The sequence below is a fragment of the Prunus dulcis genome, chromosome 6 (genome assembly GCF_902201215.1).
Source record: "Prunus dulcis chromosome 6, ALMONDv2, whole genome shotgun sequence".
In the NCBI taxonomy this organism is placed as follows: domain Eukaryota; kingdom Viridiplantae; phylum Streptophyta; class Magnoliopsida; order Rosales; family Rosaceae; genus Prunus; species Prunus dulcis.
The window spans coordinates 7,123,380-7,140,844 of record NC_047655.1 but is presented as its reverse complement, the minus strand read 5'-3'; the positions used below and the strand labels follow the sequence as shown (position 1 = coordinate 7,140,844).

Below are 17,465 nucleotides of genomic sequence, written 5' to 3'. Positions count from 1 at the left end.
TCTTGTAATTTTTGGCTCTCTTTCAAAAACCCGAAGATAAACGTCAGCCATTCGTTTATTGCATACGACATTTTCCGAGTTTTCATTTATTTGTCTTTTCAATATTCAATATTGAGAGAAGTTTTAAATTTGATTTCCCCCTCTCACGTTGGTGAAAAAAAATAAAATTCATTGTTTGTAAGACTAGCACAACATCATATTGATGTGGTGTGATTATGGTATGTTGGTGTGATTTTGCCTAAAAATGTATTTTGCTAGGCAAACAAATCAAAGAATCTACCATTCTTTTTCTAAATTTTGTGATATATATATATATATATATATATATATATAGAAATGTGTGATATAATAGGTATTGGCTTGAAAGGTTGACAAAATCAAATTACCAATTAGAACTTTATTTGAACATTTGCCCTAGAATGTAAGCTCTGTTTGGATGGAGAGATTTGAAAGAAATTATTTGAATTTGACAATAAGGTTAAATTTGGTATTTAAAAAAACAAGAGTCGCATCAATTAAATGTATTTGAAATAACTAGATGTAGCTTAGGACAGATTCAGGAATTTAAAATGGAATAGGCTAGATTTACCATACAAAGAAACTCAACGGCACAAGCGAATTTTATTGATAACAAAAAAGTGATGCACATAGTTAGGGAGGACATAATAAATAAATATGCAATGTAAATACAGAATAAAACTATTTAAGTTGCACCATTCGAGTCTTTAAAGAATTAAAATCATTAACGATTCATTCAGTATCGATATTATCAGTTAATTTTTTATTATTATTTTAGTTGTGTGTAAATACTGCATACATTTTTAAAAACCATTTCTGGATGCTTGAGGTGGAGCAAATGGACAAAACCATTTCTTTTGGTATCTATTTTTTTGGTAAATGTCTTCTCTTGGTATCTTAACCATACGAAACATGCAGTCTTTAAGAGGTGCGTGTATCTCGTTCTTGTAATTTTCGGCTCTCTTTCAAAAACCCGAAGATAAACGTCAGCCATTCGTTTATTGCATACGACATTTTCCAAGTTTTCATTTATTTGTCTTTTCAATATTCAATATTGAGAGAAGTTTTAAATTTGATTTTCCCCTCTCACGTTGGTAAAAAAAAAATAAAATTCATTGTTTGTACGACTAGCACAACATCATATTGATGTGGTGTGATTATGGTATGTTGGTGCGATTTTGCCTAAAAATGTATTTTGCTAGGCAAACAAATCAAAGAATCTACCATTCTTTTTCTAAATTTTGTGATATATATATATATATATATATAGAAATGTGTGATATAATAGGTATAGGCTTGAAAGGTTGACAAAATCAAATTACCAATTAGAACTTTATTTGAACATTTGCCCTAGAATGTAAGCTCTGTTTGGATGGAGAGATTTGAAAGAAATTATTTGAATTTGACAATAAGGTTAAATTTGGTATTTAAAAAAACAAGAGTCGCATCAATTAAATGTATTTGAAATAACTAGATGTAGCTTAGGACAGATTCAAGAATTTAAAATGGAATAGGCTAGATTTACGATACAAAGAAACTCAACAGCACAAGCGAATTTTATTGATAACAAAAAAGTGATAAAACTATTTAAGTTGCACCATTCGAGTCTTTAAAGAATTAAAATCATTAACGATTCATTCAGTATCGATCTTATCAGTTCATTTTTTATTATTATTTTAGTTGTGTGTAAATACTGCATACATTTTTTTGGAATCCCTCCATCCAAATGCAACCTTGAGTTTGCACTCATTTTAATTGTGAACATGTAACCCCATCCAAAGTTATAATTGAGTAATTTAATTTGTAATACCCACAACAAAAGCAAAGGAAAGATGATGATGAGGAGTTCTACGTTTTGACACCAGAAGGAATAATAGAATGCACAACAACCAGGAATCTACCAAACACTGTTCTGCCACATATTCTATCGCGGGAAGACAGCATAACAACCTAAACCCAAAAAAATCAAGGGAGACTTTAGAAAAACTCAAAAGAGAGAAATTTTTTAAAAGAAATCAAAATGGACAAAATTGCCCTTATTTATTTTTGAATTTCCTAAGGAATCTTTTACATTTGCATGTCTTTGATTTGAAAGTTGAGATGTTTTTCTGTCATTTATAAAAATAAAATAAAAAAAGCTTTGGCTTTTCCAAAAAGTAAAATTTTTTTTTGTGGCTAAAACCTAAATTTACTAAAAAGGGAATGGCTACTTTGCTTTCCGGCTTTCTAACTAAAATTTTTCCCCGACTGCTTCAGTTCAATACACGAGCCACTCCTCTAAGTCTATATGAATATAAAAGGGAATACTAGCAACCTTATCTCTAACCTTCTCTCTTCTTTGTTTGATATGTGTCATTCTCCTTACACTTAAAACAATGTCATTAATATATTATACAAGCTAACTTTTGCTTTCCAAGTTTTCCCTTATTAAATGTATTCAATTTATCCAAAAAAATTTCTAAACTTTGTTTCCATCTTTTTTTTTTTTTTTTTTCTCTAACATCAATTATTTTTTTAAAGAAAATATATGCTTTTAAGAGGAAATGTCTAGTTTTTTTTTTTTTATTTTATTTTTAATATTAAACACAAAGGGTTTAGATATTTTTATTATTAAAAAAAAATCCTTTGTGTTTTAAAAACAAACAGACATTTCCTCTTTTTTGAAAAAATTAGACATTTTCTTGAAAAAAATAATTGATGTTAAAAAAAAATGATGGTAAGAAAGTTCTGAAATTTTTTTGAATAAATTGAATACATTTAATAAGGGTAAAGTTGACAAGCAAAAGTTAACTTGTATAATATATTAATGACATTGTTTTAAGTGTAAGGAGAATGTCACATGTTAAGCAAAAAAAAGAGAAGGTCCAAAGGAGAAGGTTAGAGAGTGTTGCTAGTATTTCTCTGAATATAAATAGAAACATCTATACTTATGATCTTCATCATTTGAAGTAAATAGATAAATATAAAACTCCTATCAAATTAGTGGTAAATGATTTTACATTCAACCAGTAACTTGATTAAAAATACTACTACAATCACTTCAATCCATATAAAAATTCCAAAGAAAAAGAATTCTAAAATTATAAGTTCACTTCACTCCTGATTTTATTAAGTGTAAAATCGAATCATACCTACGAGCCGGTCAGGTCGCAGTCTCGTTTTTAGAACCATAATTTCACCTATTCCAGCCACCACTCATATTAATCATCAAATGATTTAGTTTATATCATATATATCATGGAAGTTGTATAAATGTGGTTTTAAGTAGCTGCTCCTTCTTCCTCAAGAGAATGCATTTCAAGGATTGCAACAGTCTCTTCCTTTGCACTGCAATGCCAAAACAGAGCACAGTTAATACCGGCAGACTAATGGACACACAGATAGAGACTAGAACCTAGTTGTACTAAATAAATGATTTGCATGCCCAAAGAAAAATAAAGAACAGGATATAAAAGAGACGTATCTAAAGACAGACATTTTCCACACTGATCCGTCTAAACAATCCTTAACATATTTAGCATTTGCAGTTCAAAAATTAGGAATAAATATAAATGAATATTGAACATTTTAAGAAAATTGTTCCTTACATGCTTTGTGCAGGGGTCAATATTTATCTAATACAGAAAGAAACATCTACAAACCTTATAGATATCCATTCCACCCACTTTGTTAATTCAACAAGAGAAAATACATAAAAAATAGGAATTCTTAGTTTATAATTGTCATCTCTATGTGAGTACTATACAAACTTCGGCTAAAGTGCTTTATAATCAGACGCCACCCCCTCCTCAGGAAAATTCCTCTTTATAAGATGCTAACTATAATTTCCTTGACAACTTATCCTAGATTTAAATAACAAAACCATAACACTAATGTCATACAATTTCTTTTTCTCAGCCACTACTTTATAGGCAAGGTACTGTGTCAACTGGATGCTTACCTTCCAGGTCGAAGAATCTTGTACTTGCCTAGCCTGGTGAGGTCCACGACTGTTGAGCCTGCACGGCCTGAAGGAAGCACACCACCATTGTAAACATATGCACAATGTTCCCAGAGGTTCTCAAAATCTTTGATGGAAACACTACTTGGCTGCCCGCTTAGGTTTGCGCTTGTAAGGGCCAATGCACTCCCCAGTCTGCGGGCAATGTCCCTGATGAAGTTACAGTCAGGCACCCGGACTCCTATACTATCCAATCCTGGGTTCAGAGACTTCTCAAGAATACTCGACTCCCCTGCAAAATACCCAAACTAGCTTTTCTCATTCAAAACTAAATGTGAAAGATATCAAGCTGAAAACCAAACCAATCCCATGGGTTTGCAGCATCAGTCAAATGGTAGTGTATATCAAAAAGATAAATTATACTTGAATACAACAATTTCCTTTCTTTCTTTATACCTCGGTTTAGTACAAGAGTAACAGGTCCTGGAAGGAGATTCTCAAGTAAGCCATGGGGCAAGTGTTCTGTGGCAGCAAACCGCTTAAGGTCTGGCACATCCCCAACACAAATTGCAAGAGGACTTGTATGTTTACGTCCTTTAATCTCATATATCCGATTCACTGCTTCCAAAGAACTGCAATTATTCTCCACCATTACAAGGTTACAAAATTACACACAAAAAAGAAGAAGATGGGTTTTCTTGTAAATCATCATAACAAGAATAAGAGCACTTCCTTTAAACAAACCAATATCTCAGAAACAACAATTCAGACACTGAGGAATTTTAACAAACAGGTACAATGCATTGGATAGATTGTCATACCAAGCATCGCAAGCGAAGCCGTAAAGTGTATCGGTGGGGACTGCAATGACTTTGCCGGCTCTGAGTGCTTCAACAGCCTCTTCAGTGTGAGCTCCGGTGGCCGGTCGAACTACCCCCAACTCAGTTTCAACTCCCGCATCGCACTTCTCTAAACTCCAAGCCATTTTTTCTTCAACGCAGCGTCTCAATCTCCTACTCTGCACTGTTGGCACTAAACCCAATTTGCGCACGCCTAAACAAAAAGAAGAAGAAAAAGAAAACAGTTAAGTTGAAATATGTTTGTTTTTTTCTTTATATTTGTAAGCTTAGAGAGAGAGAGAGAGAGAGAGAGAGAGAGAGAGAAACTGACTGACGGTGGTGAGAGATTAAAGAGCAGAAGCTCTGGAGACTCAGAGAGGAGAAGGGAAGCAAAGGAGAGGCGAGAAGGGGAAGTGTGGCTGCAACTCTGGCCGGAATGTTCATCACTCGTCGTTTGTCACGTGTCAACTGCTCAACGATGACGATCAGAAGCCCATATACACAACGGTTGGTTGATTGTTTTCTTCCTTAAAGGGACAAGTTACACAAATTGTCCCTAAACTTTGTTGAAGGTTTTATCTAGGCATAATTACTTTTCATACAATAATATTATAGACACTTGTTACATAATTCCCTAATTTTTAGTTACCAATTAATATGATACTTTTTTGTTTATTGTGAATAAATAGGTCTATGATAAGTTCGTATAGAAAATGAATGAAATACTGTCACATCAGTTTGTATTTTAAAATTTTGAGATGCGTGCCAATTAAAGACATTAACGCAACTTGTGCTAAGAATTCCGGTAAAAGTAAGTCCCATGCATTGCACGTGACCACTAAATCAAAGGCATTTTTGTAAATTTAAAAAATTAGCAAGTTTTGTTAGGCTTATATTATACTTTTTTTTTTTTTTTATACCATTTGTATTGTGCAAAAGCTTCTTTTGCACAACTTTGAGTGTCTGTAATCATGTTACTTATTATTTAGTTGAAATTTAGCTAAAAATACACAAAAGCTATTATAGGAACTATCTATAAAATTTCAACTTCAATTATATTCTCTAGTTTAAGGAATCATAAATACTATAATTATTTTTTAAAAAGTTGGGAAAAGAGTTGGTGTCCGTAGCATTACCAAATTAAAATTTTAAAATATGCATAAAACAAAGCAACATTAAATTATAGGGAGCCACTAGGAGTTCTTTCTCTCTCCTCATATTTAGGAGCTCTTAGAGGTCTCCTTATTTTAGGAGGTGGATAGGGAGCATGGTTGAAGTTGTATTTTTTCAATTACTCCCTAAAATTTGTCTAGGACGTGGATACTCTTAAAGTTTCACAATTTACATGAAGAATATTACCACATCTCTTACTACTATACCCATAAAACTTTGTTTGAAATTGTTGTTCTGGTTAGTAAAGAGATTGGAAAATCACCATCTTGCATTTTTCTTACAATAAGTAAGAAAAAATCTTAGCCTCTCAAATTCTTTCATAGTTAGTAAAATATGGAACTGGAAAAATACGTATGTGTTTTATTCAGCAAAATTTTGGCAAGTTACAACGGAATTGAAAAGTTCGGCCACTATAATATTTAAATATATATTATTTTTATTCAATATGTGAAAATTACGTGTATAATACGTGAATTTTGTGTGTATTATTGAAAATTTGGTAAAAACCACGTGTATCAAACATGAAAAATACGTATGTACGAGTACAATACATAGTTTGTTTTTTTTAATGTGTATTTTGCCAAGTCTTTAAGACATGTATGGAAAATGGAAGTATTATTGAAAAGTAAGTACGTATGTGTATAATACAAGTATTAAACGGTAAAATGCTAAATTCTTTATACGGATAATAACTCTGAAAAAGTAAAAAAATCAAAAGGGGACAATGAAGACTCGGATAATGGCCTAATAGTAATGGATAATGCTCTAAGCTACTCTTATTGATTAAAGAAAATCAGGGAAAATAAATAAATAAATAAAAAGGATCCCACTATATTTAAAGAGTATAGCCGGGCGGCTATACTACGTGGGAGGCAGGAATTTCGAGGTGTTCTGCGTTGATGTCCAAAAATGAGGTCTTGCAACATACTAAGGCTTCTTTTGCTATTGTGGGAGGCCGGAAGTGCATGAAATGCCATCACTTATTTTGTATCAATTGCAAGGTTCCTTGGCACTAGCTAGCTATGATATGAGTTGCTATGATTACCGAAGGTCAGAAACCTATTCCCTCGCAGAAGGGCAATTGCTAAAGTCGCTTGCGATAAAGAAACTGTGGCGCCAGTGTTCCAAGTGCAAACATATGGTTGAACTTTACTCTCCTCCCACTTCAATTTGTTTAATCTTTTGGTTTCTTCTGTTCTGCTTTAGTCCCTTATTATTATTATTATTTATAAACTTAGCAAATTTGTAGGGAAGAATGAATAAGAAAATGGCAATTAAAATAGACACTTATGAAAACAAGATGATTGGGTGAAGTACCTATGATTTCTTGTGGGAGAAAAATGATCTTGTGTTACCATTCAGCCATCAGAAGAGGAAAAAGGTTCTCCCAGTCACTCATCTCAACCCTTTCCATAGAGTCTCCAATAAACCCAATAACATACCCAAAATTTGCAATTTGTTAAGTTTTCTCTCGATTGGTTTATGTCAACCCTAGGCGAGAGAACACTGACATTGTAACACTGTTAAATTGCCTATTTAAATTCAAAAGTAGTTGTAGGAATCCCTCAAGTTTTGAGAAACCCCCATCTCTTGTAATTTAAACTATCTTTTGTATTAAAAAATGAATACCTCAAGTAGGAAACACATTAAAAGCAAGGTAGGTTTAACCGAATCACCTTAGAAGCAAGGTACATAAGATTCCACTGTTACATAACATTGCTTGCTTCTTTGGTTTCACTCTTTTTTTTTCTTCTCTTACCAGTAAATTTAAGAAAAGGTTTCACCCTTGTTCTTTTTTTTTTCTGGACGCTGGTACATTTTCATACTCTGTATCACTACTCCTTGTTGTTTGTCTCATGTCTGCATTGTCTTTGTAGATGTGGACATCAGTTTTGCTATACTTGCGGAGCTGAATGGAAGAACAAGAAAGCAACATGTGACTGCCCACTTTGGGATGAGCATTACATAATAAGCTTAGACAGCAACATGCTCCTGCCAATTGCAACCTGTAATTTCATCACTTACAGAATTATCACTAATTATATGATGTTCCTAGAACTTCTAGGGTGTGCTACTTTTATGAGGTTCTTATTTCGTAATTGTTCTTTTAGACTGACTTCCATGGGAACCATCAAAGTTCCAACTGAAAATGTTTTCTTTCAAGGTTTAACTTGCAGCTGCTATTGTCTTACAAACTAGTATGATGAACACTGGGTTCTGTTGGAAAAACAACAATCAGTGACTAATTAAAACAATTATATGAATAGTATTTATAACACACTGTAATACAGAATGCAATATATAAACAATAAATGAAACTGACTTGGATTCGAGATAGAGACTTGTAAATTTGATGCAATGTCCTAAAGACAGTAATTTCACCCCTTCTCGGTGCTTGAAGTTCTACAGGTGACTGCCTCCCATGATTCAACTATCTGTATTCTAAGCCCTAGCACTCGGACTTAGACTCTGGCGAACGTTGTTTGTTTTCCTCTCAGAGAAGATGAAAATGCTTGTAGAATGCTAATTAATAAAAAATTATTAATTCGAAACCAGTTAATTAAACTAATCCTAAGGCCCAAGGCCCATCTTTTTGACTATTAAATATTATATAATTTTATATAATATTCAAAGCCCAAATCGTTTTTGAAGCCCAATTTGCTTTTACTTGGCCCACTTCCATTTACTAAGTGTGGGACTTCCACACTTATAAAGACCTTATTATTCCTACTTTCTACCAATGTATGACAAAAGCTCTTGAATTTCATTCAAACTTCCAACAGGTTCCACAGATCAAAGAGAATAAATACTATGTGAATTTCTATCCAACTGAGGATAGTGTCTGTGGAAGTGTTTTGCTTTCTTTTTCATTTATCTATTTTTTCTAGTGAACTTCCTTTTTAATTTATTGATACCCTCAAATGACATGTTTCAAGAAATACTTACTTGTATCGAAGTGTATTTGGAAGTCCCTCGCAATGGTCTCAACCAAGATGGGATCTGCTGGGTTGTGGTTTTCAGCTTAGGCAACAATATCACAGGGGTTAAAAAAAATTGAATGTGAGTGTTTGATGTAGAATCTGACCACATGAAATGAAAGGAATAGAAATGAACTAGAAAACAGAGTTCACATGGCTAAAATGCAATTGTGCTGCATATTATATTGGGCACGAACCGCTGTATTACTTGTCAATTATATATCTTTGTAAATGAGGCAAACTGCAGCGTTTAAGTTGAATGAATTTGGGACGATGAACCTGAACCGAAAGTGCATGATAATGTATTCAGAAATCATTAATGTGCAACTTTCACACTTTTTCTTCTTCTTGTTAATAATCTCTCAGCCTATATTAAGGTGAGATGAAAAAATGAAAAATCGAAAAAGTTGTTAATAATCTCTCAGCATATTTAGTTTTGTAGGTTTTGCAAGGCATTGCAAACATGTTTGAGTTCCCACATTGGAACACTAGAGTTCCTTGGAAGTCTTTGTAAGACTTGTTCTTGGAAATAGAATAGTTTGTATTGGTTGTACAAGTGGCCCAGTTGAGTGGCTTAGTTGGGTAAATAGTTAATTAATATATTTAATTAATCAAAAGATGGGCCTTGGGCCCTGGGGCTCTTGGGTTCTACGATTTAAATTAAAAGAGTAGTTATCCATTACTATTAGGTCATTACCCGAGTCTCTATTGTCTCTTTTTAATTTTTTTAATTTTCCAAAGTTATTACCCATATAAAGAATATAGCACATATTTTTCAATAATACATTTGTGTTCTTTACACGTCTCACGTTTTTTAAAAGGGAAATGTGGAATAGTCGTATTGTACATGTATATAAGTATTTCTAATGTTTAATACACGTATTTTTTTACAAAATTTGAATTAAGACACACAAAATTCACGTATTATATAAATAATTCTCAAATTCTATTGAATAAGAATAATATACGTTATAAAAATTATATTACAATATTATATAGTGGCCGATTAATATTTACTTTGGATATGTTGAAACTAGCAAATTAATTTGTATAAAGTACAAACTAATGCAATTAGGAGAGTCCTTTTTTCTTTTATTTTTATATTTATTAAATAGTGTAACCGTACGGCTATACCTTTTGAATATAATGTATTTAAATAGTATAGCTGGGCGGCTATACTACGACTTTTTTCAAAAAAACTAATTTTTAACATGTGGCGCTTATTTTGGACATGTGGCGCTAGATGGTCCTCTTTTTTAAAAAAATATTATAGCCGCACGGCTATACTCCGTGTTTGTTATTTTTTTAAAAAAATAGACTAGTTTTGACACGTGGCGAATAAATGGTAGGGTTTTTTTAATATAAAAAATAGTATAGCCGCACGGCTAAACTCAGTTGTTTTAATTTTTCCAGTACAGCCGCTCGGCTAGACACAGTTTTTTTAATTTTTCCAGTATAGCCGCACGGCGGTACTATTTGGCACATGGGCACCAAAGGGCTGTGCGTCTGTTCTCTCTTTTTTATAGCTATAACCGATTTTTTCCAAATGTTTTTTCAAAAATAGTATAGCCGGCCGGCCTTAAATTTTTTTTTGTTTTTTTCTTCTGTCGTTCCTCTGTAGCATGCAGTCGAACCTACTTTAAAGATCCTGCAGCCCTAAACGCTACTATGGCCTTCTTGCCGTGAAAGTGAGGAGAGCTTCTAAGCAGCATAGCCTCGAACCAGGATTGAGAGTTTTTCTTCATCATCAGCAGCTTCTATACCCACCTAAGATGGAAAAGACAATGTTCGAACCCAAAATAGGGATCTTTGATCCTCTCCCAATCTTGACTATAACTTTGGTAGTGACAGACTAGCCCATATGTATTTTCATCAAGATGTATTTTATGTCTTTTTAAAGTTCGCCAAGGCGAATTCACCCTTAAAGCTTGCTTTCTCGCCGTTGCAGAAAAGGAGGATGCTCTAACTGAGAATTCAAGGAAGACTTGTTCCAACGCCCATTTCTTGCTAATGATGTGATGATAGAAGCACTCTCTCTTCTTTTTATGTTTAGCCATGACAGACACCTTTATGTATACCATTTTGAGACACCAAAAAGGAACAGAGGCTCATTCTAGATTTGTCACAACTACCAACTACCTCGAATTAAACCCAAGCCCCTCTTCTAGAGCTGTCGGAACTGAAAAAAAGAGAAGGGCGGCTCTTCAATTATCGGGGTACATCTTCATTCGGATTCATGATAGAAGTGTGAGGTTTAAATAGAAAGTCTCGAATTTAATCCAATCTATTGTAGGTCAGTGCGTATAACTAAGTTAATTGAGCTCTTCCACCTCCATCCATGTGGGCAGAAGTACGAAACCCCCAAAACCCAATGAATATTTGTGTAAATCCCCCCTCCCCAAATCGTTTGTACCCAAAAAAAAGTTCAATCTTCATGCTTGAGGTTGAGATGTGAGTCGAGATATTTTATCTCTATCTCGAAAGCACTCACAAAGCCTGTGAGAGTTTTGGTTTGCAAATGTGACCAGCAGCATTATAACAAAATACGTCTTTACTTGCTAATTGGTGCTGCTGCTGATATTTTGGAGGCTATATACAATCTCAAGTCTTGTATTAAAAGTGGGAAGGATATCAAATTCCTGAATATATTACAGAAGTATCAAAATTCTCACCTCAGCTATAAGCATATTTATATGATATTAACCATTGATGCCATAACAATTTAAGCCCCACTAAAAGTTACTGGATTTTCTCCTTCAGTGCACGCGCTGGTCTTAAGGATTGGCATATCCTGTGTGAATTTATGGTACCGTACTGGTGAAGTGGCCCGGTCATGTCAACGTTTAAGAGCTAAGCGGTCGCTGTGAGGTAGTTTGCCATCTTCTTTTCCATCTCAAGCACTCGACAATAATCGAACTCCCACTCATTGCAACACCCAACCCGGCAAATGTTGCAAGCAGAATACAAAGAACTGCTTGCACACGAACCTGAGGCCACAACATAATCCAAGCATTTAAACACAAGGCAAAGGAAAATATAACTTGTTGAGGAATGCCTCTTACCAATGAATAAAATATATGTGCAAATAGAACCACCAGAGCAAACTGAACCGATGCATAAACCCAGACAAATCTTCTTTTCACTAAACACAGAAGATTCACAAGTTAGGGAAGTGAATCAACAATTTATAAGTAGTGAAGTTGATCTTAAAAGAATATTATGATAATAATTACTGCCACTGGAACACGAATATCTATCTTTCCACTAATTTCTTAAAACCTATCAACTCTTTACGTGTGCATTTGACCCCCCAACCCCAAGTTGTGGTTTTTTCACCACAAATGAGCACTCCGATCATCACCACTCGCCATATTCCAGTTCAGTCAGTAAGTCCTCAAAATCTATCCTATCAAGGTTACACAACTTAATGAAAAATTAAGGATAAATGCCAGTCTACCCATGGTTGTTGAGGTCATGGATGAGAGGAGACCCAGTACACAAGAAAATGGAAGAGATATGGCAATTGCTCCAATACCCATCTTCTCAACCTGCAGTGAACATATATATCACCAAAGAGACAGAACAACAAAAAATGACAGATGTGCAGTTTCAATTTCTGATCTTACCAGGAGCTGCTCAAGAAAACAAAAGTAGGCAAGCATGCTGATAATGACAAGCACAGGTACTTCCTGCCAAACCCTGAAAAGGTATGAGCTAAGAATATTAGCTCATGAATGTTGTTCTCTATTGACCAAGTTGCATGCTTGTTAACGCCCATCAGCAGGGGGAAGGTCTTGTTTAAAGGCCAGTAAAAACATAACTTGTGAGACAATCTTCACTAGACTCAAAGCGAGATAACAGTTTTCATTACTGAACCATATCTACCTATGGAGTACATATAGATGGCATCAATCAGTCAAATGCAAATTCTGTGATTCCAAAATTTTCTTTTCGTCTCCTACAACTTATTTACAAATCACCGAAAAAATGGAGTAGAGTGTTAATTATGATGCATTAAACAATAAAATGTTATATATGCACACACAAACTTGCCTGTATCCATTAGCATCTTCCTGATCAAATCTACTTGTTCCAGCATTTCGAGCTCGAATACTTTGAATTCGCAATAGAGTGACAGAAAGGTTTTGAACCTCTTGCTTGCACACATCACAGGTCTTATTGCCTTTGATGCTAAACCATTTTATAGCACATTCTTGGTGAGCCAGAGCAAGTTCACCTTTGCAACTGCATTCCATTTTGAGGGTCTCACCCCCTTCGCATAGTTCAACTAGACAAATTCTACAGACAGCCTCTTCTTCAGATATGTCTTCACCAGCATCATCATCATCTTTTCCTGAACCATGTGAACAATAAGACATAGTTGGTAATCACAAGCAGCAGATTTGGGACATGCAGAGAGTAAGAACGCAAAAACTAGCCTGAGCAAATTTGTTCCTCAACAAATTTATAAGTTAGAAACGCTATCAAGTAAAATGCAAAGTGTTTATAACTTTAACCATTGTGCATGAACAGACAAGAAAAGTACCAGAATCTGCCGTTGGGGAACTAATCGATATTACATCCACTTCCTTCAGTCGAGGAGTCGAAGGAATTACACGAAAAAATGAATCCATCCTCCTTAATTGTCTTTCTTTATTGTTGACAGGTACTGAAAGTGAGCGAGATATCTGTACTTGGGATTCTTTCCGCTGAAAAAAGATAAAGACGAAAACCCTCAAAACAACATGATGCCTATGTTCACAGATGGACATGACTGAGATGTTAAGACTTGTCAGAGAATTGGATTAGATGAGGTTAATATAGTTATCCTTCCCTGTTTGTTTTGATGGCCTAGTTAGCATTCATGCTATGTATTAAAATATATGTTTCAATTTTAACTTAATTCTGCTTGCCTCAGGGATTAATTGAACACTAAATTAAACAAGTTTAATGAAGCTACATCAGTAATGATAACAACCATGTCGCGGTAGGTAGATCATCTAGGTTAGATTAGACACTCTTGAGCAATATTGTATGGAACCTACTATTGAAGTCAGAGAGCCACCAACACTTCCACCATGTGCAGATTCTGGGTGTGAAAGAGCAATTGGAGTAACAGGTAAGGATGATGTTCTCCTCATCCGGGGCGTGAATAGCTTTGTGAGGGACAATGACCTTGAAATGGAAGGTTTCTCCCTCGCTCCTGTAGACGACCCTTCTGAAGCTAGGTTGGAAACCTTCTCGATATCAGAAGAGCTTCGATACTTAAAACTTAGTTTTGGGAAAAGAGCTTTTATAGATGATTTGCCTTTAGCAGAAGAGGGGCCTGGTGATCCACTAACTCTTGCATCTATGGAACCAGGTGTCAAGAGAAAATTTACTTTTCTAGGAGTGGGGCTTGGTGTTGGAGGCATCTTTATCGCAACAAAATCCTCAACACAGTCTTCTGATGTTCTTGAAGGTATCTCCAGGTAGAGATTTTGTCGCTTCCATGGATGAACTTGGGGTGCTTCTTCAGTTACTCCCATTGAGTCTTCAATCTGAAAAATACAAAGGATATAGCATGAATTGAAGAGGATGAAAATAGGTGCAGAATACAATCTAGAGTTTCTTTTAGTTGCCAGCTTAACAATCTTTTCTCATTTCAAGTTTTGCAAAAATTTAGTAACTGTTTGTAAATCTAATACAAGAAACTCTGAAAAAGAGAAGTAACCTCAAGCATGCCAGCCTCCAACTTTTGGAACCGGGGTAAGAATTTACCTTAAACTGAAGTATTGCATTGATAGAGCTGGTTTAAAATCTACATTCTGCTATTCTACTCTTGCATCTATGGAACCAGGTGTCAAGAGAAAATTTACTTTTCTAGGAGTGGGGCTTGGTGTTGGAGGCATCTTTATCGCAACAAAATCCTCAACACAGTCTTCTGATGTTCTTGAAGGTATCTCCAGGTAGAGATTTTGTCGCTTCCATGGATGAACTTGGGGTGCTTCTTCAGTTACTCCCATTGAGTCTTCAATCTGAAAAATACAAAGGATATAGCATGAATTGAAGAGGATGAAAATAGGTGCAGAATACAATCTAGAGTTTCTTTTAGTTGCCAGCTTAACAATCTTTTCTCATTTCAAGTTTTGCAAAAATTTAGTAACTGTTTGTAAATCTAATACAAGAAACTCTGAAAAAGAGAAGTAACCTCAAGCATGCCAGCCTCCAACTTTTGGAACCGGGGTAAGAATTTACTAGTTAAACTGAAGTATTGCATTGATAGAGCTGGTTTAAAATCTACATTCTGCTATTCTAAATTTTTTTATTTTTTATTTTTTTATTTTTTGCAAGTAGTTTATATAAAGATTTCTTTTTCTAGGCATAGATTTACTAGAATGAAGGAAAAAGCAAACAACATGATCTACAAACCTAATGGGCACTGACAATTAAATACATGATCCACAAACAACATGATCAATTTTTTTGGGGACTAGATACACGTTTTTGTCCTAGTGTCATCCATATACGGAGATTCCTGATTTGTGGGTAAGTTTTCAACATATGGAGTTGGAGCCATATCCCATAAAACGTCCACAGCAATGAGTTTCTAATAATCAACAAAGGTCACAACTTGAACGCAACATGCTGTAACTTTAACATGTTTGAAATTGGAGATTAGAAGTAGTACTTTATATTAAATGCACAAGTTCTGGGTATTAAGATCTCTGAACGTAATATCAAAAACACATTAAAAAAAAATATCATTTGATTTAGATTGAGGCACATGTTGTAGTTAATAACTCACATGTGCATTGTAAATTATACAAAATGGGTGTGGCTGAGATATGTGAGAGTTACTAAAATCTAAGTACGTGCATATTGAGAAATCACAAGTTAAATTCCATGCATGTACTTAGATTTAAGTCATTCTCAAAAATCTCAACCAAATCCACTTTGGCAAGATACCCACAATTTGTCCTTCAGTGTTTTCTTAATATAATTGCACTGTTTGCACACCATTGAGTTTGGGGAGCTAGCACATCAGGTCTGCCTTAAGCTCATTTCCACAGACAGATTGTAGACCTATATAAATCCAATAATAACTCCGGCAAATTACTTTTCGCAACTGACGGACAAAACTGCAACGCATAACCAATTTTGTAGAAAACAGAGAGTCATGTATTGCAGATTGTAGAAGAAAGAGTTACGCAGTTGATTTTGTAGACAAACATTTCATGTTGGACAACTGAATTAGAAATTAGCAGTACAAGTAAAGCCTTGCTGCTTTTGCAGTTCTGTGCATCATTTATAAAAATAAGTTCGTTCAAACATAATTAGTCACACAAATCAAAGCAAATGCGCCAAATGAATGATTTCATGACATTGTTATGGTTTTACAAATCAGTGGTAGAAACCCAAAAGCATAAAGGAGATATGAAAACAAGATCCCAACAGCTCATCAATCAAAGAGAAAAGTCAATATTTTTGGACTGATATTCTTTTTTTCTTTTTTTCTTTTTGGCTTATTATACAACACAAAACAACAGCATCAGCATCACAGAGGTTTAAACCTTAAACTTAAATTTAAACCCATGTCAGCATCTGACAAAAATGATGAACCAAACAATTAAGGTATGCCATATCGTATGTCAAACAATATACATGAACACACACAACTACACTATCCTATCAGATAAACAAAGGGGAGAGAAAAAAAAAAAAAAAAAACTATAAAAGGAGTTATTGAGAAGCTCAAAACACATGGAAAATGGGCGAAAAATGGTGATGCATAATTAGAAAGTGAAGGAAATTATAAATCAATAAGAAGAAAGCAAAAACAGAGAAGCATAAAGTTTGTACCTTGTGAACAGGAACAGCAATTGTTCCTTGGGTTGAAGTCTCATCACGATCATGAACCTCAGCCTCATGCTTTTCCTCAGTTCCCATTTTCTCATTACTCATAAATTACCAAAACCAAACAAAACCCAATTCAGAGCACCCTTCAAGCAACAGGCCTAATCCAACCAAGCTCAAAAAGAGTCCCAAAAACAAACCAGTAACAAAAGAAGACAGGGAAAAAGAGAGAAATTGTAATGGGGTTATGGAAGTGGAAGTAGATAGCTTATTTTCTTGAGATGTGTGAGGGGAAATGAAGAAAGGTAAAGCAGGGAAGGGAGGAGTAAATAAGAGGAGAGAGACAGATAGAGAGAGAGTGAGAATGAAGAAGATGCCTCTCTCAAATTCTCATTTATGGCAAGAGGTGGTGGGAAGACTGGCCTACTGCCACACTCTTTATTCACATTTCAAGTGCGCGCGGTCTCCCGTCTTTGTTTTGTTTTTTTTTTTTGGGCTTAGCCACGCCAAGTATACCCCAAATAATACACCATGACAAGTCCAACTTTATTTTTTAATGTAATTTCAAAAAAAACAAAAACAAAAAGGTTCCTCTCATCTGATTTCAGTTTCTCACTAGAACTGGTTCAATGATCAATTGCACATGGTTGCACGAAATTCTCCCATGGTGGATGAGTGTTG

General features: G+C 34.7%; 2 protein-coding genes across 6 annotated transcripts; both read right to left on the bottom strand.

Annotated features, from left to right (window-relative positions):
- Positions 1–2,997: 2,997 nt before the first annotated feature.
- On the bottom strand, positions 2,998–5,336 carry LOC117631554 (yrdC domain-containing protein, mitochondrial). Of its 2 annotated transcripts, none has more exons than XM_034364783.1 (5): positions 5,133–5,336; positions 4,780–5,011; positions 4,415–4,590; positions 3,959–4,250; positions 2,998–3,345 (listed from the first exon to the last, which is right to left on the bottom strand). In XM_034364783.1, exons 1-5 carry the CDS (start codon positions 5,239–5,241, stop codon positions 3,279–3,281), a joined length of 876 nt encoding a protein of 291 aa, XP_034220674.1. In that variant the 5' UTR covers positions 5,242–5,336; the 3' UTR covers positions 2,998–3,278. The 2 variants fall into 2 exon arrangements, with proteins under 2 accessions (XP_034220674.1, XP_034220675.1); XM_034364784.1 differs by having other exon boundaries at positions 5,129–5,242.
- Positions 5,337–11,528: 6,192 nt separating this feature from the next.
- LOC117632456 lies at positions 11,529–17,197 on the bottom strand. Of its 4 annotated transcripts, none has more exons than XM_034365935.1 (10): positions 16,791–17,197; positions 15,948–16,069; positions 14,785–14,965; positions 13,994–14,307; positions 13,495–13,657; positions 13,002–13,302; positions 12,575–12,647; positions 12,406–12,496; positions 12,011–12,090; positions 11,557–11,935 (listed from the first exon to the last, which is right to left on the bottom strand). In XM_034365935.1, the coding sequence occupies exons 2-10, from the start codon at positions 15,948–15,950 to the stop codon at positions 11,792–11,794; spliced, it is 1,350 nt and encodes a 449-aa protein (XP_034221826.1). In that variant the 5' UTR covers positions 15,951–16,069; positions 16,791–17,197; the 3' UTR covers positions 11,557–11,791. The 4 variants fall into 4 exon arrangements, with proteins under 4 accessions (XP_034221825.1, XP_034221828.1, XP_034221826.1 ...); XM_034365936.1 differs by having other exon boundaries at positions 15,948–16,013; XM_034365934.1 differs by lacking the exon at positions 15,948–16,069 and having other exon boundaries at positions 11,529–11,935.
- Between the last annotated feature and the right edge of the window lie 268 nt (positions 17,198–17,465).